The 24,449-nt window shown below is 40.5% G+C and overlaps 3 protein-coding genes across 6 annotated transcripts in view; 1 reads left to right on the top strand and 2 right to left on the bottom strand.

The window, feature by feature from the left end:
- Window positions 1–8,411, bottom strand: part of srl (sarcalumenin) — an 11,398-nt gene extending 2,987 nt beyond the window's left edge. The window contains exons 1-4 of one of the 2 annotated variants that reach the window (XM_024271372.1): window positions 8,325–8,411; window positions 3,160–3,252; window positions 2,495–2,590; window positions 1,916–1,951 (exon numbers count right to left, since the gene is read on the bottom strand). In XM_024271372.1, the coding sequence (XP_024127140.1) occupies window positions 1,916–1,951; window positions 2,495–2,590; window positions 3,160–3,252; window positions 8,325–8,385 (286 nt within the window). In that variant the 5' untranslated portion in view covers window positions 8,386–8,411. The remainder of the gene's footprint in view (window positions 1–1,915; window positions 1,952–2,494; window positions 2,591–3,159; window positions 3,253–8,324) is intronic. The other variant, XM_024271373.2, reaches the window with a different exon arrangement.
- Window positions 8,412–10,571: 2,160 nt separating this feature from the next.
- On the bottom strand, window positions 10,572–17,792 carry tfap4 (transcription factor AP-4 (activating enhancer binding protein 4)). 3 transcript variants are annotated; one of them, XM_036213261.1, is made up of 7 exons: window positions 15,864–17,792; window positions 14,587–14,752; window positions 14,408–14,506; window positions 14,131–14,301; window positions 13,887–14,036; window positions 12,962–13,126; window positions 10,572–12,874 (listed from the first exon to the last, which is right to left on the bottom strand). In XM_036213261.1, the coding sequence occupies exons 2-7, from the start codon at window positions 14,659–14,661 to the stop codon at window positions 12,722–12,724; spliced, it is 813 nt and encodes a 270-aa protein (XP_036069154.1). In that variant the 5' UTR covers window positions 14,662–14,752; window positions 15,864–17,792; the 3' UTR covers window positions 10,572–12,721. The 3 variants fall into 3 exon arrangements, with proteins under 3 accessions (XP_036069154.1, XP_036069153.1, XP_024128821.1); XM_036213260.1 differs by having other exon boundaries at window positions 16,862–17,791; XM_024273053.2 differs by having other exon boundaries at window positions 13,887–14,015; window positions 16,862–17,787.
- A 2,440-nt stretch (window positions 17,793–20,232) lies between these two features.
- The window catches only part of glis2b (GLIS family zinc finger 2b), a 26,652-nt gene continuing 22,435 nt past the window's right edge, over window positions 20,233–24,449 (top strand). Inside the window, exon 1 of the mRNA XM_024271488.2 lies at window positions 20,233–21,176. Within this exon, the coding sequence (XP_024127256.1) occupies window positions 20,976–21,176 (201 nt within the window). The 5' untranslated portion in view covers window positions 20,233–20,975. The remainder of the gene's footprint in view (window positions 21,177–24,449) is intronic.

Raw genomic sequence — 24,449 nt, 5'->3', positions numbered from 1 at the left:
CTATCTTTGGTTTTGCGTTCAACATTTTCCCTCAGCGTTACGTTTGTGCCACCCCAAACATCGTGGCACAAAAATCACTCCATAAAATTCAAGGGGAAAACTTAGTCACAGAAATACAATTTTATGACTATATTATGTTTTTTTTTTGTTATTCTATATTTGAAATATATGTCAAGTAAGGACTGGTAATGTGATTTTTTTTATTGCACAATTATTAGTTCCAACAATTAAGAATTTTCATTTAAAGACAATAATACAAATTTAATCAACCGAGTGTTTTGGGGAAATGTTTTTTTATATATTTTTTAGACAAGGACTAACCAGTGGCGTAGTTAACAGCTTGGGGACCCCAGGGAAACAATAACATGGGACCCTTATATGATTTTTTGTTTTTTAAAGCTTTATTCAGGATAAAACGGCAAATAAATTCCTTACTAGTTCACTTTTAGACAGCACTAATGTCAAACACCCAAATGTTTGATAAGTATTTAAAAACTGAGATGACACTTAAATGCTAAATTAATTCATTTTCATTTATTCTTATTTTATTGAGCATATTGACCATAAGACATGCCCATTAATGGTGAAAATAATTTTTTGTACGCTATTTTTACTTGGAAAAAAACATTACATTCCTTGAATCCACTCATTTGTTAATCGCTCCGGAGGAGGAAATACTTTCACATGATCAGTCTTGACAGACTGGCGACCTGTCCAGGGTGTACCCCGCCTTCGCCCATCAGCAGCCGGGTTAGGCTCCGGCACCCCCGCGACCCCGAAAGGGAAGTAGCGGTTAAGAAGATGGATGGATGGATGATCAGTCTTGGGAGATTCCAGTGATTTGGGTTGATTTTTTTTTTTAAATACAAACTTAAATAATGATAAAATTCATATTTGGTACTATTATTATGTGTTCATGTCGGGGGCCCCAGAGTGTTGGGGGCCCTCAGGCGATTGCCCATCTTTGCCTGATGGTAAATCCGCCCCTGGATATAAACAAAAAAGAAAACACGGGAGCCATTCCTATTGCATGGATTACAGACAAAGCCTTTGGTAACCCCTTCATGTCTAATTTTATTTCCAATTATATAAAAAAAATATTTTGTCAAAGTGATATTGATTCAAGTGGAGGGGTTAATGCTAACTAACATTTTTTTAATTTGAAATTTCTTTAATTTAACTTTAATTTGTCTGGGTCAAGTGTTTTTCAAAAACAAATTCATATTATTTTGGTTTTAATTTTAGTCAGTTTTCACCATGTTCTGCAGCAAAACATAGACATATAGAGAAACGTTGATCATTAGAAAAAGCTACAACTTTTGTAAGTTTACGATTGTAAATGCAAAGAAAGGCATCCTAATACTAGTATTAATGATGCAAAATGACAAAAAAGGCAGACAGTCCTCAGAGCAAAAGAGACATTCTTCCAAATGAGTGGAGATGATGAAGGGGTGGGAGGAACACAGGTTCTAATATGGATGTGGGTGGGGGATGAATACAAAAATAAAAACCTAAAACTTTAAAGGAAGCCTCACTTTTAGCTAAAAACCTGATCCCACCTCTGACTTTTCTCTGGACTGCTGCGTTCTTTGTTAAAACCACACGCTGCACATGCAACGCCCTCCACACTTTCAGTTAGCATCAATTTGCTAATTTGTAAACTCAATGCTTACAGAATTACACCAATAACGTGGAGCTCTTTTGGTCCTTTTGGTGAATCATTTTTAAATTGATAGTTTTCTGTAGATGGAAGCTTCCGCTCATGAATCACTGAGATGATCAACCAATCCAGCCTGATTGGTTGAAAAAGTGAAGCACGTCAGAAGATTCAGCATCAACAGAAAAGCAGAAAAAAGAAGGGTGAAAGGAAGGGGCTTAGCACAGCCATGCACAGGTAAGCCCTGTCCACACCCACCTGTGGCTGAGTCCCCCAGGGTTCGTCCGGGGTACGCTGTTAGATGAGGGGAGTGGAGGGGGGTGGGATGAAAGGAGGACAGAGGAGAAGTGAAGGGGAAGGAGGCAGTGAGACGTCTACAAGCATCAGGGAGGGGAGAGTGTCACTGTACATGAATGGGTGGGAGGTAACGGATTTATGGACCCATATTTGACCTACGAACTGTCAAACATGTTTTCAGCAAACACATACTGTGTATATAATTTTGTGGATTCATTTTTTAAGTTACAAAAAAATTGATTTGTATTCAAAGTTCTGATGAACATTTTATTTGTGGCCACAAGAGGGCGACATTTATCATTTTTGTGGAAATTTTAGATTATGGGGATGAAAACAGTAAAATACCATTAAAAAAATTACTTTTTACTATTAGAGTCAAGAAACTGAGTAATATTAAGATCTCGTTGTTATGTGTTGTTGGAAGATGGAAAGAAGGTGCATGTGAATGTCTAACGCAAACAACACAAACAAACAAACAAAAACCCACACAAAAGAACAACATGAAGCAAAGTAAAGCAGCAGAAGAGAATTTTGGGATACCTGAAATCTCGTGCTGCCTCAGCTCATTGTACTTGTAGGCTTGCTCCATCGGCTTGATGGATGTGTGGTAGATCTTTCGCAGCTTTTGGATAGCCGCTGAAGAAAAACATAAACAAACCGCATCGATTTTAGGAACTTCATTTACTTTCTACTAGTTTTTATGCATTTTTTGATTGTGATTTAATTTTTATGAAGACGAAAACATAATTGTTTTGGTGGTTTAACACTTGAGACTTCACTTCACTTAATGTTTCTCCATTTTCTGACTTGTTCCTGTGATTTCCAGCGATCCACCAGTGTTCTCATCAAAGCCCGGTTCTTTGTTCTGCTGTCATGTTTTGTTGTTTCCTGTTACTTTGTGTTTCGTCAGGGAAATAGTCTTCACTGGAAAGTTCCCCTGAGTTCCTTATTGATTTTACAGACTCCTCTGCTCCAAAAAATGTCTTTGCTGATAAACAACCCCAAAAATCACCCACAGTTCAGACTTTTTTCTGTAGAACTTGATAGTTTGTGATTGTTCAGATCAAATTTTTGAAAAAAATATTGTAACAATCCCATAAAATGTAAAAAAAAAAATGTTTTATATGTAAAAGACGATGCACATAATTATGCACATTTCTTTACCTGTCAAAAAGCAAACAATTATTACAAAAAGCTTTCCTCACCTGCAAAGTCTGACGCCCTCTCCTCAGTTGCAAGCCGCAGCGTCTCGTCGATATGAGATGTATCTCTTAAGACGGAGGTGTGGTCTTCCTCCTCTAAAAACAACACAATTTTCTCGCCTCAGTATTTCAAATTTTTGATCAAATGATTAATGAGGAAGATTTATAAATCTAAAAGAAATCAAAGACAGTTTAGGAGTTGAATATTCATTGGAGAAGTTTGCAGCTACTCAGATAAAGTCAAAAGTCATTTATGCATGCATGAGATTAAAAGGAAACATAATAAAATATGACAAACTTTCTTTGTTTGGTGGCATCATGAGTAAAAGAAAAAAACTGGAGCAATTGCCCAAAAGAAAGTAAACCCAAAAAACTAAAAATGACTGATTTCAATTTAAATTTTAGTTGAATTTTGAGAACTGTTGCTTCATCCGTCACTTTAAATTTGCAGCATAAACAAGAATTTCTATATTAGTTTTAAAACAACACATAAAATGCATCTTTTACTGTTCACCTACAGTCTATTTTTTTAAAGGAAGCTTCACGCATCAAGTACTTTTCATACGGTTGACCCTGCACAGGGAGCAAATACTCTAAATAGACTGCCTTCCTCAGTGACATGTTAGCATGTAAACAGAGTGGCTGAGGATTGACCCTCCAACTTTATTTGCGGTCAGCACACTAGACAACCCCCCTGAGTGTCTATATGCAGTCCTGTCAGTGAATATTTCTGCATCAGTCATCATCCATTAATCAGAAGTTGGAAAAAATTCAGCCAAATGATTGACTAATTGGTTGAGTTTTGTGAGATAAAAGAGGAGGAGGAGAATCAACGAAGAACGTGCGGGTGGGTTCACTTGTGTTAGATTACTTTGATCACAGCTGTTAGCACAATCATCTCTTAATTTAGACAACAAACGCTGAAAGCGGGCGGACTGAGACATGTGTTTGGCAGCGCCATGTGCTTTGTGTCAACAGCATGCGGCAGCGACGGGGACTTCCCCTCTTTCACCAAGATGGATTCGGATCTGAACTGAGTGATCCATTCACCGGTTATCCACATGAGATAATGTGCAGACCTCTGTCTGTTCTCGTCTATATTTACCTGCCTATCAAAGTCTCACTGTCCTTGTGTGTCCAGGATTCAGACAAACCGGGTCACAGTGTGGCAGATCAGAGGTCTGGATGTTCTTTATAGCTGATACTTTCTCAGAATGCTTCAATACTTCCAATATATCTTACATTTAAAGGGATACAAAGGGGAATTTGAAGCCTGTCTCATGATGTAGAAATACTTTTGCATCCACAAAAAACGTTTATATATATATATATATATATATAAGAAATATAAGGCAAAATAAATCTAATTTGAATCACTTTTATTTCTTTCTGACCTTTCCATTGATTTCACATTTGTTTGGATGGGAGCTTTAAAATAAAAAAGATCTCAATTTGATAGTAGGCTCCCAGCTGGTTATATAAAGGTTTATGAACCGGTTTATCTCTATAAAAGGGTATAAAAGGTATTTTAAGCTGTCAGGTGTCACGTTAACGTATAGAGAGAGGAGTAAAAAAAATGTCTATGAATCAGACATATTAGGAAAATAAAATACATCAGTTTTATATCGGCTTCTTTATGGTCTCCTCATTGTTGCAACAGTTTTATCATCGGATCTGAGGTTAAATTAGAAACTATAAGAATAAAAATCTATAAAACAGAAAAAGCAAAGGTACAGGGTGATGTGTTATCCATCTGAAGCACCTTCTACTGTCTCAAAAGCGGGTCAATGTGACAAAACAACAGTGCTGTAAATGAGAAGCAAAACCACAAATTTTAACTTCAGACTGGTGTGCACAGGCTGATAATATAGCATCATATTGGACTAAAAAAACGATAGATGTTTCAGAATTTGAAAGAGTAAAGTTTCTCCACAATGAAGCACAACTAAGACTTTATTTTCTCTTGCATCAACAGCAATGAGAAGAATTTAATAAAAAATATTTGCATCAACCTCCATTGCAATGTGATTATCAGTGCAGAGATGGTAAAAACGGGCAATTCTGTTCGAATTTGTGTCACAAAAAATTAATGAATTGCAAAAAAAAAGATAAAAACTGAGTTAATCAATGAACCAACACATAAAAATGCTTCTATTGAAGAGTCTTGTTAGTGTGAAGGCATCCATCAGAAGGGGTTGCTTGTACTCTAAAGTGGTTTTTGGCAGACCTGTCTTCATTCTGTCACGGCCAAAGCCAAAACGCTCTCAAGCTTCTGTGTCTTCACTCTAAAGACTTGTGTCCTTTGGCACGGGCCTCTCGAGCGAGCCTCGCTGCCGCTGTGAACGTGTTATCACCCCCAGTCCCCCCGGTGAAAGCTCTGAATCGCAGCTTTTGCAAAGATCAGAGAGCTAATGTTGCCACTCTGTGGCTCTAAGTTAACCCTGCAAGTGCTAGAAGAGCCGAGCTCGCCGAGCAACGAGTCCAAGCTCACCGCTTCACAACTTTGAAGCGGCGTGCACACGTGCAAATTCACCAGAGGACGCTGCCAAATCGGACATGCCATTTCATCCCAGACGCGGAGGAAGGCATTTCTCTGCTATGTGGTCCAGTTTACTGACTGTTTAGTCATCGAAATGATGTAACACATCTTTGCATCTTGTGAAGTCAATTCAATTAAATCAGATTAAATGGGGGCAGTTAACCCCTGTTAACTTGAGCAGCAGGGGATTCAGAGAATTTTAATTAAAGGTCAAGAGGTTATTCAAGTGACTCCATTCAAATCTGACTAATTAAATAAATTGCATTTAATCAGAAAATCATTTATATAAAAAAACTAATGCTTATTCATTGCTACAAACAAATATTTATATATTTTTTTAAAAAAAGACCCCTTTTTGGCGTCATAGATGGCAACAGGTGGTACGGCCTGAGAAGCTCCCCCACGGTCAGAAATAGTCCTACAATGGGTCAGAAGATGGACAGAGAAGGAGGCAGAATGACTGCTGCCTATTTTAAGGTTCGGAGTGTTAGTCTGTGGTCAGACTCAGGGACATCCAGGTCCCCACAGATCGTCTTCCATTAACAGGAATTAAAAACTCAAACAATTTTGCTTAATTCTTCTTGTGTAGACAAAAAGTTGAATTTTTTAATTTGCTTTTACTTTTTAATTTTGACAAACTTATTTGAGAGCAAAAGCAATTTCCACAGAGGTGTTGATCCTGCAGTTAGGGTGTCAGAAAGGACACCGGGTGCCCTTGGGACTGGAGAGAGTCTTAAAGAATATTAGAGCAGTTGACTGTGACTGGTGTCCCCCCACCCCACCTTCTACTAGGACAACATGGGGGGGTGTCCCAGACATGCTGCATGCTGTCAGACAGATTCACGCCGAGGCTTTGGAAGCGATCAGTCTCCCCCTCATCATTCAGGGAGGATAGTGTTGCATACAACTATAAATGCATCGCTTAAGAGGAGGCACAAGGAGGGATATTTAGAGGAGTAAGATAATATCCTGCACTGATGCATTTGATTATAATGCTTTTTTTATGTGGGAACTCTTAAAAATGGAGGATGTTAACAGCTTTTCACAAGATAAAATCTTTAAAGTTATCACATAACTGAACTGTTTTATCTCTATATTAGAATGCAGATTTTTTTTTTATAAAAGTTTGATGTATTTTATTTTAGTTTTTTAAGATATTGTGTCTAAAAACTTTGAATTTAAACTGATTTATATTGCAGTCCCCTGCACAGCAGCAGTCACTCATCTCCCTGCTGTTGCTTCAGGATGTGCAGCAACATTGCACCTCACACCAGCAGCTCAGCATCAACGATCACAACAAAATAAGCTTTCAATTACCCTTTAAAGATACATTTACACCACCTAAATTAGTAAAAATTAAGATACTTTCAGGAGTAAAAGAAATATTTGACACAAAGGTTTGTTGACACTGCTGCAATCAGGTAAATCACGAGTAAATGGAGGAAGATGCAGTAAAACAGGATGAAGATGAATGAAAGTGACAGGGATCAAGAAAATATTAATAGATTTGTTATTTAGATTTTAAAAATTACATAAAAAGTTAAATAAACTACCAAAAAAGTTGATTTTGTAGGATTAACCTCTTAGATTGACCCACTAAACCTATTGATGGAAATGTCTATGGAACCACATCAGCCCCCAAATCACCTTAATGTAACATCAACATAAAAGCAAAAACACTGAATTTTGCTTTCATAGCTAAAAAAAAAATTCAGGTGCCAAAATGCTTGATGGGAAAATTCTTAACAGTTCCCTGCTAAAGTTTCGGACACAAATCTCTGAAAACGTGAGCTACACGCTCAGCGGCCCCCCGCCCCGCTCCCTCCAAGAAAATACATGTCCCTAAAAGGCCAACTGCTGGGAATAAATTGCGATTGTGACAGTGCAGAGTGACAGCAGCTGTGCAGCATATCTAACACAGAGCATGATGCTGGGCGGGGTGAAGAGTCTGTAAAGGCTGTGTGTGTGTGTGAGGGGGGGTACTATAGTGCGCAGTGTTGGGTTTCAGGAGGCTTTCCAATCTTAGACACCTGACAGAAGCCCGCATTATGGAAGCCTGGTTACGGACTGTGGAGCTGAACGCCACCCCAAGGACAGGCAGGGGTGACAGACAAGGGTAACAATAACCGCCCAAGTGCCAGGCCTGGAGACCACACTGCATTTTTAGAATGGGTAAACTGGGAGTAGTTATGAGCTCAGCAGCACAGCGTGACGTTCACAAAGCAGGATCCGATTCATTAAAGTCGCAGTGATAAAGTTGATTATGATGGTTGTTTTTATGACCTGAGAAAAAGGTTCAACGTGGATTTAGGCTCCCACATGGCCGGCCTGTTCTTTCCGATCAGGCTAAGAGTTTCCATCAGCTGCTGCCTTGCTGCAGGACAGCTGACGTGGAGTCAGGCTATGACTTCACCTGAATAGACTCTGATCTAACGTAAGAAAACTCTTCTTCCTTTAGAATCATTGTGAGACAAAAAAAACGCACCAAGATGACTCCTGAGAAGATTTTAGCTCACTCTGGACATTACCAGCATTCCATTCATTTGAAGTATTTGGACACAGGTGAGTATTACTCCAGCAGATCATTGGGTCTTACATCTGGATTAACCAAAACATGTCTGAGTCTTACCTGCTGTGGCCTGCAATAGCAGCAGGGAGAGGAGACAGCAGATCCAGACTGTACCCTTCATAATGGCTGCCAGGAGAACTCTGGTGGTCAGACAGACTATATATACCATGGCAGGAAGGTTAAAGTGCAAGAGGCGGGGCACACGGAGGACCAGCTGGCAGAGGGACGAAGATATGAGTGTTCACACAGCCTTCAAAGTTCCTTTTTGGAGACCTAATTCTGTCAAAATCAGCAATATTTAAGCACTTTAATCAAATAAGTTTCCTCCATCTTCACTCAAAAGCTAAAAACAAACATTAAATAACATTGAATTACAATAGAAAATTCAAAGATTGTTGCAAACATCAAGGAGAACAATGGAGCCCTCACTCACACGAGGAACAGGTTCATTCAGGGAGAGCGTGGAAGTCTGAAGCTTAAAGACCCCTGAGTCAGCCGAGAGCCTCTCACACAGCTGAGCGCTGGACAGATTATTGCTTTATCACACCCAAACACACGCCGAAAGCCCCGACATAAGCTCACAATTCCTTGGGAATCAACATTTCAGCTGTAGAAATAATCCCCCAAAATGGCAGGAATTTTACCCCATCTGGGGAAGCATGTCCAAGAACCACAGCATGTACGTGCATCCTCCAACCAGCTTAATCCTTCACACTCTTCACGGGTGGTTGAGTGGGACTTCACTTACATGATTCTTTTTAAATTGCAGATGATGGACTTAAGTGGCCGTTTGGCCCAGATTTAGCATCTTTGACACTGTATTTTATCTCTTTTCTGCAGCACTTTGGCAAACATAGCACATCATCAATGACAAAAACACGGTTGAATTTTATTTTGAAACAGTAAACCACTTGTTATGACCTGCTTTAAGGATGATTCAGACTGATTTTGGGGAAATTTCAGCTTCAAAGCGTGAGATAAGAGAGGCTTTTGAGGAAGACGATTAGAAAGCAGCAGCTGAGGGAGCTTAGGATGCTGAGAACGCTGAAGCGGCTTCAAGCATTTAAGGCAACAGCTAAAATGTCTGAAAAGCTAAAAAGTCTCAATAAAGAGTTTGCTTTTAGGGAATTTAAATTAAATAAATAGGACGGCACTCTGGCGACCTATCCGGGATGTTCCTCGCCTTTTCCAACATTAGCTGGGATAGGCTCCAGCAACTCAGTGACTCCAAAAGGTATTATTAAGTGGGTTTAAAACAAGGGTGGACAAAGTTTTTGACTTGTAGTTCTAAAGTTTGACAAAGGGGGTGGAACAGGGGGAGATGATTTGGTAATCTGCATCATAAAAGAAAGAAATTATACAGAATTTTAATTAAACGGGCTTTAAATTTGATTTAATATATTCTAAAACAGAACAATTTGGAATTTTTCTTTATAAAACTTTAACTTTTGTTCTCATTTTAGTGCCAATTGCACCAATAGGTTGATGTCCATCACGGAAAATTGCAAATTTAAAGAAATACAGCATATGAATGATGGGAAAAAGGCCTGTCTGAATCTGAAAACACACACAAATATCAGAAAAACTACAAATCTTCAAAAATCACATGAGGGCAGAATCATTTTCTTCACCTAAAAGAAGGACAGTTTCTGTAGAGCTACATCTATAGGAAAACACATGAAATCCAGAACTAAAAAAAACAATAATTGGGATTATTTATAGAATTTCTTCTAGTTTAGATTAAACAGTAGTTTGCCCACCTCAGGTTTAGAAGATGGATAGGAAGCTCCACTAATGCACTTTCAAATAAGTTTCATTTTCTGGTTAATGAAACTTTCTTAAAATAAAATGATTTTTTTCAAAATAAAGTGATAAAGAAAGAATATCATTTTTATTACTCAAGAAATTTGTTAATCTAGTTTTGTTAGACATCTATCAGGGCTTTGTCACACAAAAAACAATGACAATAAAATACTTTTTGTCCAGTTATCAGATTGATGTGGACAGTACAATAAAAACTTTGAATGGGTCAGCACAGGGATAGAGGAGGATGCCACCCACTATCCCTGGTGTCATCTCTGACCGTCACAGAGAAAGTGGTCAGTCTTAATTTAGCTATGAGCTGCTGAGCAGAAGAGGGGGGGGGGGTGTCTTCAACATATTTTCTCCAATCAGGAATAGACACATGTGCATCCAATTTGCTATTTGAGTTGCAGTGAAGATTTATCCGATTGGGTCAGTGCTCGGTCTGTAAGAGACTTTTATTTTGGCGGTGACAAAAGACACACGAAAGCCAGGGTTTTTTTTAAAAAAAAAACAGTACAAACTTTATTATTCTGTCTTTACAAAGGCACAAGCCTCTTTATCCCCAAAACATCTTTTAAAAGAGAAAACAAAAGCTTCTTGATGACCATGCAAATCGACAGGTCTATAAAAAAAAAGGAAATAAAATGAGCAGCAAAATCTGACGAGAGATATTGACAGTATATAAACAAAGACAGGATATAAGTCGCAAAGAAAAGATAGTAAACATGACAGGATATAGGACTGACATGGAGAAAAAAGGGGGATAACACAGCTGTGCGGCTTTTATTCATAACTTCAAGAGCTTCCGCTGAAGAGATGCCCCTTAACCAATATGAAGAGGCACGCTCCACTATTTTACAGTAAGTGCTTTGTAATTTTGACCCCGTTTGGTGATCCCCGTGCCCCTTCCCGCTAATCTAGTAATCTGATATGTTCACTATAGGTTTTGGAACGCACAATAAACTGAAAAAATGATTTAAATCAGGGATATTGATTTCAGGAGAGTTTGAAAAAAGAAACTCCTTCCTTTTTTTCTGATTCCAGTGATGTTGTTTTTAAAGTAATATCTGTGACAAATGATTGTGAAGGATGAGTTTGGCGTTAAATGCTAGTGTATGCCAAAATAAAAGCCCTCAACTGAAGTAAAAAAGAAAAAAAAAAGCAACATCACAGAAAAAGTTAAATTTATGGAATGTTGTCATCTCAGACTTTTAAATTTCTGCTTTTAAAAGCTCACAGTGAAAATTCATATTTTAAAATTTTTGACCAGAAATCCAGATTTAGATTGTGAGAACTTAAAATGAACAACGTTTGAGGAAATTAATGTGTGGAAATTAGGTAAACTTGGAGGTATTATATATGTATTTTAACAAAGTCCAGATTTTTAAAGTGATGGTGGCCACAAGACGCGTTCAGGGCTGTGTTAAGGCTGGCCTCACAGTGCCTCCCTGCACCCATGGGCTTTCAATAAGGCGAGCCACTGCCTTTCCTTTCCTTAAAACAACTTTCAGGCTACAAAGCACATAAAAAAAAAAAAAAATCAGAAAAAATATGTATTTAGTTTGATATAATAAACAAAAAATGCACAATATGACGGATGATCTACAAAAGAAAATGCAGAGCGCATGGGTATAAGTAGCTGATCCAGTCACCTCCATGCGGAACATGAATCATTTTCCTCATAGCTTCAGCAAACTTTATACACGTCCCAAAATTTGTACAAAACAATACACGGATAGGGGCAAAAAAAAAAGAAAGAAAAAACCTCCTATGATTAAGCAAACAAGTGATTGTATGTCAGTCATGTTTGTGTGGTCAAGTCTTTCCTTGCAGTGGCGAGCGGTAGACTGCCAGAGTCTAATCACCACTCGGCTCTGCTGCTTCAGGAGAATCAAACAAACACCTGTGTGGATGGAACTCACAGATTAGCTTATAATAAGTCCGGTGGCTAACACACTCACGTGGGAGAAATGTCAAAGCAGTGAACTTTTTGTCTCAGGCCACGAGTAATAGTAGTAGTAGTAGTACACACCCAACGTGGGACTAACGGGAACCCAGCCCAGAAAAACAACAACAAAAAAAAAGGTATTAGGAGATAAGTGCACTCGCATCTCTTTTTGGGGGGGCCTAATTTGAACAAAACAGAAAAAAAGTAGAGTTGATTAGAGTGAAAAACACAAAGTGGATCTGTCGGACAATCTTGACAGCTCAGTGTCCCTCCAAACATCTTTCTTAGTGAACGTGTCCCGATGCCGGGCCTGGTGGGGCACCACACCACCGAGGTGGTTTTGCAGACATTCAAATTGTTGTGTCCAGTTGAACGGAGCCTTTATAAATCGGTTAGCAAAGCAGTAACACTAAGTAAGAATGTTTCTACGGAGAGACATGCGTTTGTTTATGTGAGAGCGCTGGGGGTTACAATTAAGCAAAGAAAGATCCCTGCATGGGAAAATCTACCTGGGCAGCTTATCACAGTTAAAACTTGCTGTCTATTGAAAGAGAGAAAAAAAAAATACTAAGATTGAGTGCTTCAGTCTGACTACCAACCCTGTCAATGTTCTTTCTCTTAGCATCCCGTAGCTGTAGTCTGCTTCTGATTTCGTGTGTGCGTGAATGTAAGTGTGTGGTAACGCCAGGCGTCGGGGGTGTCCTCAAGGCAGTGAGCAGTCGTCGGGGCCGTCGCTGTTGGAGGCCGTGTCTGAGCCTGCGGCGTCAGAGAGAACGCGTCCTGGGGTGACGATCACCGCCCTCCTCTGCTCCTCCTCGCAGCTTTTCCCCTGTGTGCCCTCGATGTGCTGGATAGCCTGAGGTGGACCAGGAGGATCACAGGTATGTCAGTGACGGCAGCACCCTCTAGTGTTCACACGCTGAAACGACGAATACGGTCCTACCTGGACGATGGTGTCCAGGTTCTGCCGAGACGTGGAGACTGAATTGATAACGGATGTTGGGCCCATGGTAACCACGGTAACGTGATGGGGTTGAGTCTGAACAGGTGCGGGGACGATGACTGTGGCATGCTGTGTAGGCACAGGAGGAGTAGAAGGGGCCAACACCTGGCAAAGTAAAAAATCGACATCCAGCATGACATTTGTTTTGTCTGAATCCTTTTTTTTTCTCTTTTTAATACCAGGTTTTGGAGCAGCTGGTAAAGTTGAGGCTTTTCTTAATTGCTTGGAAAGGTGCAGATCATTAGAAGAGAGCCCAGCAGCTGTTAGTAATCCAAAAGGTCACCTCTGACTTCATTGTTATTAATCATTCGGCTACGCATGAAAACTCATTTTCTAATACAAGTCCCCGTCGGTGGTCTACCGTCACCTCTGACTCATTGAAAGTAAAAATCAAGCAAGGTGAGGCACGGTGAATGTGGAGTGGATGGACACAGGGTTCATGTGAATGATAGGTGAGCCTGCAGAAACTGGACACTGCAGACGGAAGTGTAAACAGCTCGTTTCACGCGCTGTTAAAAAGGCCGTAGCTGTTGACAGCTACGTAGTTCTGCCATTAGCACAGCTATTTAAAGATCCACTCTTAAGAAAGTCGTGTTTTTGGTATTTTTAACATGTTCTTGTGGAATTTTTCTCATGATGAAGGACATATGTTGGAAAAATTATGCTTAAAATTGCGTTTCTTTATTCAATTCCGTGGAGGGAGGGTTTTATACTAAGTCAAATTACATAATTAGGGATCAAGATTTATTAAAGAAAACTAGTTTATCCACTCAATGAATTGCCCAATGCTCAGAAACTTTGTCTTGTGAAGAATTCTGAACTGTTGAATTATGCTAGGTGTGTGTTTAGCACCATCAGTTCTCACCTGAGGGCTATGGGCCGGTGTCACGTCCTTCTCCAGCTGTTTCTGCTGCTGCAGACGCACCAGGCTTTGTGTTTGGGCCTGCTGCTCGTGGAACTGCTGGGCGATCGCCTTCAGTCTCTCTGGGTACAACTGAGCATCCAAAGAACGCATCTGTTATTTTACCGCATCAAAGAAAACACGCACATATCAGTGGGCGCGCTTTCTGAAAACAGGTCTACCCTGTAAGAGTTTCTCCCGTTGTTACCTGATCTTCAAATATCATCCTGAGGGAGCGCTCCTTCTCCAGCTGCTGCCTCAGCTCTATCATCTCTCTCCTCAAGTCCTCGGTCTTCTCCTCTTCTAGAATGTCTGGTGAGCCAATCCCTTCATCTTTCTCCTCTGCACGCTTCCTCTTAGGGGAGGAACCACTAAACTCCTGAGGAGAGAAATGAAATATCTGTTTTAGATGCAAGCTTCAACTGGTAATAGAAGAAAACAGAAAAGCTCAGGAACGTCTTTGCACAAAGGTGGTATTTGAGGACCTGTATGATTCGCTTCAGCTGACTGTTCTGCTGCAATAGCCGCGTCTTCTCCTGCTCCAACGTAAAGATGTACTCTGCTGTCTGCTGCAGGATGGCAGCCTGAAAACCAATAGAAGTTTGGTTGTGAAAGCAAGTTGAGCCATAATTTGACCAACTTGGAGCTGCTGTTGACGGCCCACCTTGCTGAGCTTCTCTCCATCGCTGTGTGGGATGAGTGTTTTGAGGGACTGGAATCCAGCATTGATGCTCTGCATGCGCCGACGCTCGTTACTGTTGGCGATCTCTCGGCGAATTCGCCTCTCTTGGTCCCGGGCTGTTTCTGGGGTCAGAGGAATGTTGGCAAGACTGGAAGAAGGATGGAGATAGAGAACAGAATAAAGTTATGAACTGATGAAGAAAGTATAAATAATAAAAAGAAAACAATGATGGATTATACTGAAACTACTCGCTCTAATTAAAATAATTTTACCTTTTTTAACCAGTGTTTGAGTCAAAATTGACCTGTTTTGTGTACTAAAAACTATCAAAAATTGGCCTTCAGACCTTATCTGTGTGTCCTAAAGCAACAAGTTCTGAAAATGGATCAAATCTTAATTGTAAGGCCCAACTTACAGCTTTGGGCATTCAAATAGGGTCATGCAAAGTTGATTAAACAGTTAAACTGTGCAGAAAAATGGTCCAATCCTACATAGAGAGGATTGGAAAGGTTTGAATGAAATATTCTAAGCCAGCTTCCTCTAATATCCAACCTCAGGGACCCTCTTCTGCTGCACTCTTATCTGCACTGACTCAGCTGCCTCAACGCAAACACGGGGAACAATTGTGCGCACACAAATGTGAAAAACTGTATTTGAGTATGCTAAGTAAGTAACGACACAAACACAAGCAGCAGTCCTGCACCAAAACATCCGATTAGTGAATTCACAGTCAGAACGAGAAAGAAACTGGGCTTTAACATGTCCAATAAAATAAAGCTTTTATGTATCAAACACAAAAAATAAAATGTATTATAATTGTTTTTTTTTTAATTACACATTTCATTTCAAGAAATTTGTAACATTATGACTACTTTCAAAAAGTATGAAAACCAAAAAGTGATACCACTCAGGGCTGAATTAAAAAGAATTAAACTGATGTCATATAACTTTATTTAAAAAAAAATATATATATATATATTTTTAAAGGATATAAACTACTTTTTTGTTGGTCTTTAGCAATGGTAGGCTAAATACATTTTTTGTGTTTATATTATCAACTTTGACACAAATAAACTACTTTGGTGCTCCGCTGTAATTATTAAGATAATGTAAAATTATTCGGAACTACATTTTATTAAAGTAAAACTGGCACAAATATATATAGAAAAAAATTGATAGAACGGTGTAGGCTTTTTTACGTTTTTTTTTGCCTTAAATCTCCGCAACGTTACTTCACATATAAAGACTCCATTACCCACAATTCTTGCGCTTTACCAGCAACAGCTAGAGATCCCTCCGCCTCCCTCCACAAGCGGGGCTGCGGACGTATCGACGGGCCTTCCGCGACATACACACCCCCTTATTAATAACACAGTTTTAATTTTCATGCCTCCCCGCCAACGCCAAATGCCCCTTTGCCGGGCGCATGGGGGGTAAAAAATCCGTATTTGAAGGCCTTCAAAAGTGCCCGTTCTCAAGAATGTCCCCCGCTACCTCCTGCTCCGAGCAGACTTTTCATGTCCTCCGCCATTACAACAATGCGGCAGGCAGCATGGCAGAGGTACGGGGTGAAAAAAAGACGCAGTGAAGGCAGCGAACAGGACGCGCTAAAACACAAACTCAACTACCACCTATTAAAGTAACAGGGGCGTGACAGCAAATTGTCAATTTGCCCTCAAAGAGCGGGCAACGCGACGGGAATCGGGACGGCACTAACGGCGAGCCCTTCATCACTTTTAGCTCAAGCCACAAGCATGGCCGCACTACCCACAATAACTTCGGCTTGCTTGGAGCGAAACTGGCAACCGCCACGACGAGGGCGTCGTAAATCAACATTTTCCGACAACAATGCGGTCGCTACTCCAATATGTCATTTTTGTGTGACACATAAGCACATATAAGCAGCGCTAAGAAATTATTTGAGGAGAAATACTTGAGGGATGCGCTCTAGAGGGGAGTAGCAGCGTGGTGTGCACGGAACCACGTGGTTAATGTTTGTTAGCTACAAAATACTTCGATTTCGGCGGCAAACGTGCGAAATTATACCACATAGGTGACATTTAAATCAGCGGGGAAACCTTAACATTACCGGCAAGGTTTATAAACGCCGCTTTTAAAACACATTCACCCCCTCAGGTTCCCGGGAGAGGGGTCGTATACACAATAACACATCAGATCAAGCACGTTGCCTTAACGACATGGCTAAGTGCGCGCACTACCAAAAAAAATAAATAATTTGAAGCGCACGTGTACACACCTGCAGAGACCACCAATCACCTCCTTCTCCGTTTTCCGAAAATGTTGCAGCGAGGGCACCTTCTGAGCTGGTACCATGAAATACTCCATGCTCCCCTCTCGCCAGTTTGGTCCCCCCACCCCCGGTAAAAATAAAAAATAAAAAAAATAGTATCCTTTAAAGAAAAAAAACAACGATTGGAAGAAAAAAATAGTTCCCCGCCGGGTTAAAAAGTCAAACGATAAATCCCAGGTCGGATTGATACACTTCTTTGAGGCTGCTGAGAGTTGTAATGTTACTCGACTTCCAGCTGATGGGGTTCCCTCGTTGTGTGTGTGGCGCTCTACATCTCTTTTTCTCGCTCCCTCCCCCTTGCTTTCTCCCCCTGCATGGCTGTGCGTGTTTGTGTGTGCGTGCGCGCAGCTGATCGGATGGCTTTCAAGGCGGGAAACAGCTGGTAGGAGTCACACACCGCACTAGCAAAAAAAAAAAAAAAAAAAAGCTCCTTCCGCAGAGACGGGGGACTGCGTGTAAACAAAGGAATATTTATCGCCGCGTGAAGAACGCACGCGCCTTATAAAAAAACGTCAATTTAATAGATTAATAGATACATAATATTGTTAATAAATTGTTGTTTTTTTAACGCTTTTCCGTATTATAGTTTAGGAAAATTACATTTTGTGAGTATTAAATTCGACTTTTTCATAAAGAAATACACGTTAACGTGTGGCAGAAATGACTTTGAGTGTCCTGACAGCGCCGTTAGAGCGGGACCACGCAGGGGCGGACACTCGAACAGCTGCGATAATCGAACAACAGAGATCAGCTGACGAGCTGGCGGCGCAGCGCGCGGCAGGGGGAGGGGCTTCCAGGGGAGACCAGCCGGCGGCACACACGCAGCACACGGACGCATGTGTGCTTCACCATTTTGGCTTATTGAAATCTAATTGCACGATTTTTTTCTTGTGTGTGTGTGTGAGAGAGAGAGGCGCAGATACAAAATGGGATCTAGGAATTCCGAGCTGCATCCGGTAACGTGAACGCAGCAGCAGCTGCAGCAGAAAGACGACAGCGTTTACGTCAGAGGAAGACTTTCATGTTAATGTCGAAAAATCACTTGGAGCTCTGGAAAGAATTAGGACGATTTAAGTTATAAAATTTAAAAAAATAATTGTATAAGAGATGATGTAAACACAACATTACCTATTTTTGTTTTAATAATAAAAATATAGAAAATATGGTTCATTTACTACTTTTCAACCCAAATTTTATTTACCTAAATGTAGAGTTAGGAAAGACCTCCTATTTTTTTTATTTTATTACTGAATTATATCACTGTTTTAGCACCTTCAAAGGTATCCAAACCCCCAAAGTGCCTTTATTATTTTTAGTAATTTTGTTTTCTCTTTTTTAATTTGTCTAATTGTTCTTTGTTCATCATTTGCCAACTAATATTCACATTCATGTAATTATTTTTGTGTTAAAATATTATAGTCATTGTTTTGTTTTGGACACACTTGTCTACCTGTTCTGTTAATGTGTTAATATTCAATAAGGTTTAAAAAGATAGATGAAAAAATATAGAACATATTGCCCTACAATTATCTATTTTATTTTTGATAGTAAAAAGGCTTAGATGGAGTAATAAAAACGTAAAACATTTTTTTTAACTTCCTAAAACAACACTTTATTTCCAAAAGTATATTTGCTCACCCTTTCAAATGATCAGAATCAGGTGTCCTAATCACTTGACCACAGGGTCTGGATCTCAGTCACAGAGACTGAGATCCAGACCTTCTCCACCAACATCAGTGTGACCTGACCAATGTGCTGGAAGAATTGTCTAAAATTCCTATAAACAGTCCTCAACCTTGTGGAAAGAACTTCCCTGAAGAATTGAAGGAGTAATAGCTGTAAAAGGCGGATCCACATCATATGAATAGGATGGCACTTCAGTTCAGGTGAGCAAATGCTTTTGGTAAAATAGATGCAAAGTAAGAGAAATTTCCCTTTTTTTTTTCTTGCTGAATTATATCAGCTTTATAATACTTGTCATTTATGAGTAATTTTTGTTATTGTTCTTTTCTTTGATTCTTCTCAGTTCACAGTTGTCTAACTTATAACTGCTTATTCACATATCCCTTGTTGTAATTATTTTTTGCAAAAAAAGAAAAATATGGTCATTGCTTTTTTTGGATGCACTTGTTTTGCAAATGTGTTTATATTCAATAAAGTCAAAAAACATGTGGGGAAAATTACATTTTATTAACATTTAATTTTGTTGTTGTGTCAGGTTCCAACTCAAATATAATCCAAATAACTTTTTTTTAAAAAGGGGAAAAATGCAAAACTTCAAGGACACATTGTACCTCAGGAGATTTGCGCTTTAGTTATATCCTAAATTCATCAAATATCCTATAAACAGCTGCATTTTTTTACCTTAGGTGTGAGCAAGAAGAGTGATAGAAAATATCAATTTTAAATAAAGGAACAAACAAAATATAGCCTAGAAACTGTAAATTATTATCAGTACAATTAAGTCAAACCAATCATTTTAAAATAGGATTAACTGCTTATTTTTACGCAATAATAAATCCATGATTGATACATTTATTTGTTTTGATGATGCTATACTTTTTTCCTTCACATGTTAAACTGTTTTTTCAGTTACTGTTTGCACAAATCCCTCAAATCTCAGACCTGTGCAATCAGAGGTAGTTTAACGCCCTCTAGTGGTGACGTTGAAAAGCCGAGGGAGGGACATGAAATGCATGAAGCTGATGAGTAGTTCATGGACACACATTTGGTAAACTTGTAGATATGGGTAACAGATTTAAATGTTTTGATTGAGGTGTCAGTTTTTGCACAATTTTCTATAGTGCCTGAGTTGTTGTTTTTCCTCTGTTGGAGTTTACACAGGTGTAAGATGAATTGAAAATCTTAGAAATTATAGTTTTATTGATGTTTTTAGATTGTTGTAAAGTTGATATGTGAATGCAATTAAATACTTGAAGATAACCCCATATTTTCTTGTTTCCACAAGTTTTCTTACTTTTTAATGATTGAAATCAAAGTTAAAATTAGAATCTACGGAATTATACATTTTTCATCTTTAAATTGGGACAAAATTGATCAATAATGCCATATTTGGATGACAGAGAGAAGTAGGAATTTGGTTTTAAAATAACAAAAATGAAACCGTAAATACCATTTTAACCGTGTTTCCTTTTATTCCAATAAATAGATAATACAACTAAAAGATAATGTGACTTTTCCCACTAAAAAAGATGAACGTTTTCTCTAAAAACAGCTTAAAAAATCAGTGTACACCTGATCTCAACAATTGTAATATTAATCTGGGTTTTTTTGGGAGCTGTTGTGCGTTTGGTTAACGCATCAGCATCTCTGCAGCCCCGCAAACATCCGGATGGCCTTCAGTTGCCGCTGCGCCGCACGGATGGTCATGAGGACAGAGCGGGAAAAGGGACTGGAGCGCAGAGGAGGAGAGCCTGGAGAAAAGCCGGGGACTGCCCATGGTGGAGGGGCGGAGCTGTAAGCATGCGCTGAGCTGGCAGGCTCTGGGCTGGTCCTGACGGGCTGGCTGCTGGGCTCCGGGCGGCTGTCTGTGCGCGTCAGACGGTGGCGGAGGGAGGGAGACTACCATCCACACTCTGCGCCTCCTCGAGAAGTCCGAAGGACCGGCGAAAGCGACGCGGAAAGCCGCGGAGACACAGCAAAGTACAGCCTCTGCCGACATCTGGAAAAACACCGAAGAAGGAGACGCGCGCCCCCACCCCTCTATCCCACACCCGCCCTGTCTTTCCTCTCCACCACTTCGTGCCATCCCTCTGGTGTGAGCTGCCCCCATTGGAGAATCACGACCACCTAAAGGAAGCCCCTGCCTGACCAGCGTTGCTATGAAGCGATGCTTTGAATTTTGGACGGAATCACCCTTTTAGGCGTCGCTCTTTCCTCAACAGGAGCACTCCAGCCTACGGATTTGGGTGTTTACACTTTTTTGCGCGTTTTCACTGATATGATGACATGCAACATATGATCCTAAAGACAGAGCTGTCACTGCAAAGACTTTTGCGCATCTAAACAACCAGCTGTCACACACGCTGGGTTTTAGTTTATGTTTGTTTTCAAGCTTGACAATGGTCTAAGAGCAGACCTAGTAATCATTTTCCAGACGTGTCAACTGCATTTTGTTATCAAAGAAAAACTGACAAGGAGTCTCCTGACACCGACACATTTTCAGACCAAGGATTGGAGAAGTTTGTTCCTTTGGAAGCTGGAGACATCCCGGTTTTATCCACGGAATTTTGGCTGTAAGGTAAGCATGGAGCCTCCTATATACCCTCTTGTATTAGGGTTCACACAGGACAACGACCTATTTTCCCTCTAGAGCCTGTCTATCCAGTGGTGCATCCACAGCAGCTGTCATAATAACGCAGGCCGGCGTGCAGGCGCATTGGTGCCATTTTACGCACGGAGCGTGCCTCGTACCTTTTCCTTTTCCATCCTTTCTCCAAACAGCATCCACGGTCATTAAGCCTGACAGACATTTTCAGAGCCGTGTCACAAATCCTGCCCTATTTAGAGCTCTGCCAGCTGTTGTGTAAGACACAGGCTCCCATGAACTCTCTGATGTTTTGCCACAGCATCTGATAAAGAGTTCAGGTCATCATTACCTGAGATTTATTTGTGTAAAAATGTGTATAATAGCATCAGTTTTCTGTAGAACAACTTTATTTAAGGACATTTTGTGCAAATTAGAAGCAAATTGTCTATTCTTCTGTAGTTGAGGCTGGGCATGTAAGGATTAGCACAGCCAGGGAGGCCCCAGATAAAGAACCATTTTCCTCCAATTAAGCAATTCCACTGTCCCCATGCCTAATTGTGTGCACACTGGGACAGTTTGCGATGGACCCTCTCCTCATTGGCTGCCTCCCATGTGCTCATTGTTCCAGAAGATGCCAACAGAGAGCGGCAAGCACTGCCAAGTCAGACCTAACAAGGCCTGTGCTTGAGGGAAATAAGGCCTGATCACTGAAAAGCTGCAGGCCCCAAAGCAGATATTAGGAAAGGCACAAGATAGAGACTCCAAAATATGTAAATATGTTGGTCAAAGTATGAGAAAGAGAAGGTGTGAACAGGCGAAACACCAGATGTCTGTCGAGGCAGAAAACTCTTCTCGACCTCTTCCAGTCCACTGATCCATGAGCCCTCTCTAGATAACAGGTGCTCCACACATTCTCAGCCTGCAGGGCATTGTTTGTCCCATCAGCTGACGATCAGTTCAGCTACAGGTCAAACAAAAAGTCAATCTGACAGAAAGTGAGGATCACAGCCAGAATCTACTGATTATTCAGTTTCTCTTGACTTATTTGGGACAGAACTCCAATGATACACCAGATTTCCACTGGGTTCCAGCTGTGCATTTGTTCTAACTGTATATTTTATTGTCCTCACTGCATATTTTTTCACATCGGACAGCAGGTAGCTGGCAGCACACAATCTCCAGTAATTAAATGCACTATTATACATTTTCCACTGTGCCAGAAATCAAATCAGCTTTTTTATTTTTTTATTTTATTGTTCTCCCCTCTCCTCAATTTTCCATGCATCCTACACACTGCGACCTGTGACATCATTTAGCTAAGAGTCTGAGGAAAGCGCAGCTGTTTTAAGGTGGAAAAAACTACCCTCTGAGAGCCATTTTGCTGTAGAAAGACTGTGGGAACCCACCGCACTAATAAAAACGTACCACTCGTGACACAAAGACGAATATATTCAGCTCGATTCTGACAATCAAGTAATGTGATGCTCAACAGGCTTTCTCCCAACTGTATCTACAACTTAAGAAAAGAGACGACCGCGGCGTGTTTCTCATGCTAGTAGAGCCAGTTTGAGTGTTTGAATAAATATCACAGCGGGGTGCCATAGCTGCCAAGGATTATGGTCAAGCTGAGAGGCAACTCAGCAGCAGGGGAAGCAGGATTATGGTGGTCAGTGAAGAGGCAGCATGCTGGGAAAACAAGGCACCTGATGCACACTTGTACTAATCGTCACAGGGAAGCTTTTTGCAGATTTCCATTAAAATTCAATCTTTTCTGGGGTTGAAGGAAGTGAAATGGACAACCTTGGGATGCTGGAATGAAGACGGTGTTATGGTATTTCATCTGTATCACAACTCCATTTACAAGTGGTCCTACACAGAGAAATGTTGGGCCGTGTTTTATAAGAACATTTTGCAGAAATCTTGTTTTGTGAAACGTTTTGCTGCTCATCCAAGTGAAGATTTTAAGTCTAGTTGCTATGACTCAATTTCAACGTGAATACGAATCTTCACTGACGTTTTGCGGAAGGGTTTTGGCCCCTTAATGCCTGTTGAATCAAATCAAATACTTCAGCTCTAAAATGAAAGAAATGTTGCTTCTACTTTAAAGTAAAAACATAAGTGAAATTATTTTTTCATAGCTGGAAATAATTGTTAAATTTCACTCCGGTTTTCACAGAAAATGCAACAGTTTATTAATGTTTTACCCTCTGGAAATCAAGATCCTGTTGATGTGACTCACTACAAGTGGAAACCCACATCTGTCAGTAGTCTGACAAGATCCATGTGAGTCAACACAAATTCAGAAATAGAAGCAATTCTCCCGTTTCACCTGGAAGTGGCCGTACAGCGACTATAAAGTCAAGTTTTGCACATTTTTTCCGAACGAGCTCTTATCACTAATCGCTGCCATGTGCGGCGATCACGCCGTCATAACTCAAAGCGCTGCAGAGTAATGTCTTTGTGAGACGACAACCGGATTCCTGGACCCATACATTACCAGCAGACAGAGCGGATACAGAGCTTGAGTCATGCAAACGTTCAAACTGCAACACACCACTGCATACCACTTTGTTCTCTGGCTAGTGCGGCTCACACACCGTGCATTTTTCTCCAGTTAAACTGTAACCACTAATCGCCTCGCAAGCCTCGCTGTTTCCTCCTGGAGTGGACCGTTCCCGGGTCTCTGGGGCGGGTTATAATGGACCTCACAGGGACGCACGGTCAACCCCCATTTTCTTATAAATCAAATGGGACATCTCAAATGAGAGGAGGGAGTTTGCTCTTGCAGGGTGAAGATTACGAGTCAGTTCCTCTGCTGTAAGTCTGCGGGGCCGCATTTCCAAAATAAACACAGACAACTCTGTGCTGCACTCTGCTACCCCACCCTGCCTCTTTCTCATTCTCTTCAGAGTTCCTCATGTGCTCTGAAATGTCTTCCTTTGACAATATGCAGACTATATGTGTTGGGCAAGGCGGCCACCGCCAAGAAAAAGTTATATAAAGGGTGAACGTAGACATGAAAGAACATTTTACTGACAGTGGGCACATAAATCCCCCCTGTTATAAGAAGAGGGAGTTTTACAAAAATTCATGTGTTTTTTGCTGACACCACATTCCTCTTTAGTCTTCAAAACTCCACCATCCGGGGCAGTGAGGTATGTATTTGCTTGTTTGGGGAGGAAAACAGACAGGGAGGGGTCAGATATGTGGGGTTCTGCCTTTAATCATGGGTGAGGCCTCGTTCAGAAAACCAGGAGATGAGGA

The sequence above is a fragment of the Oryzias melastigma genome, linkage group LG8 (genome assembly GCF_002922805.2).
Source record: "Oryzias melastigma strain HK-1 linkage group LG8, ASM292280v2, whole genome shotgun sequence".
In the NCBI taxonomy this organism is placed as follows: Eukaryota; Metazoa; Chordata; class Actinopteri; order Beloniformes; family Adrianichthyidae; genus Oryzias; species Oryzias melastigma.
The sequence above is the reverse complement of the archived record's forward strand: the minus strand, read 5'-3'. Positions and strand labels throughout refer to the sequence as shown.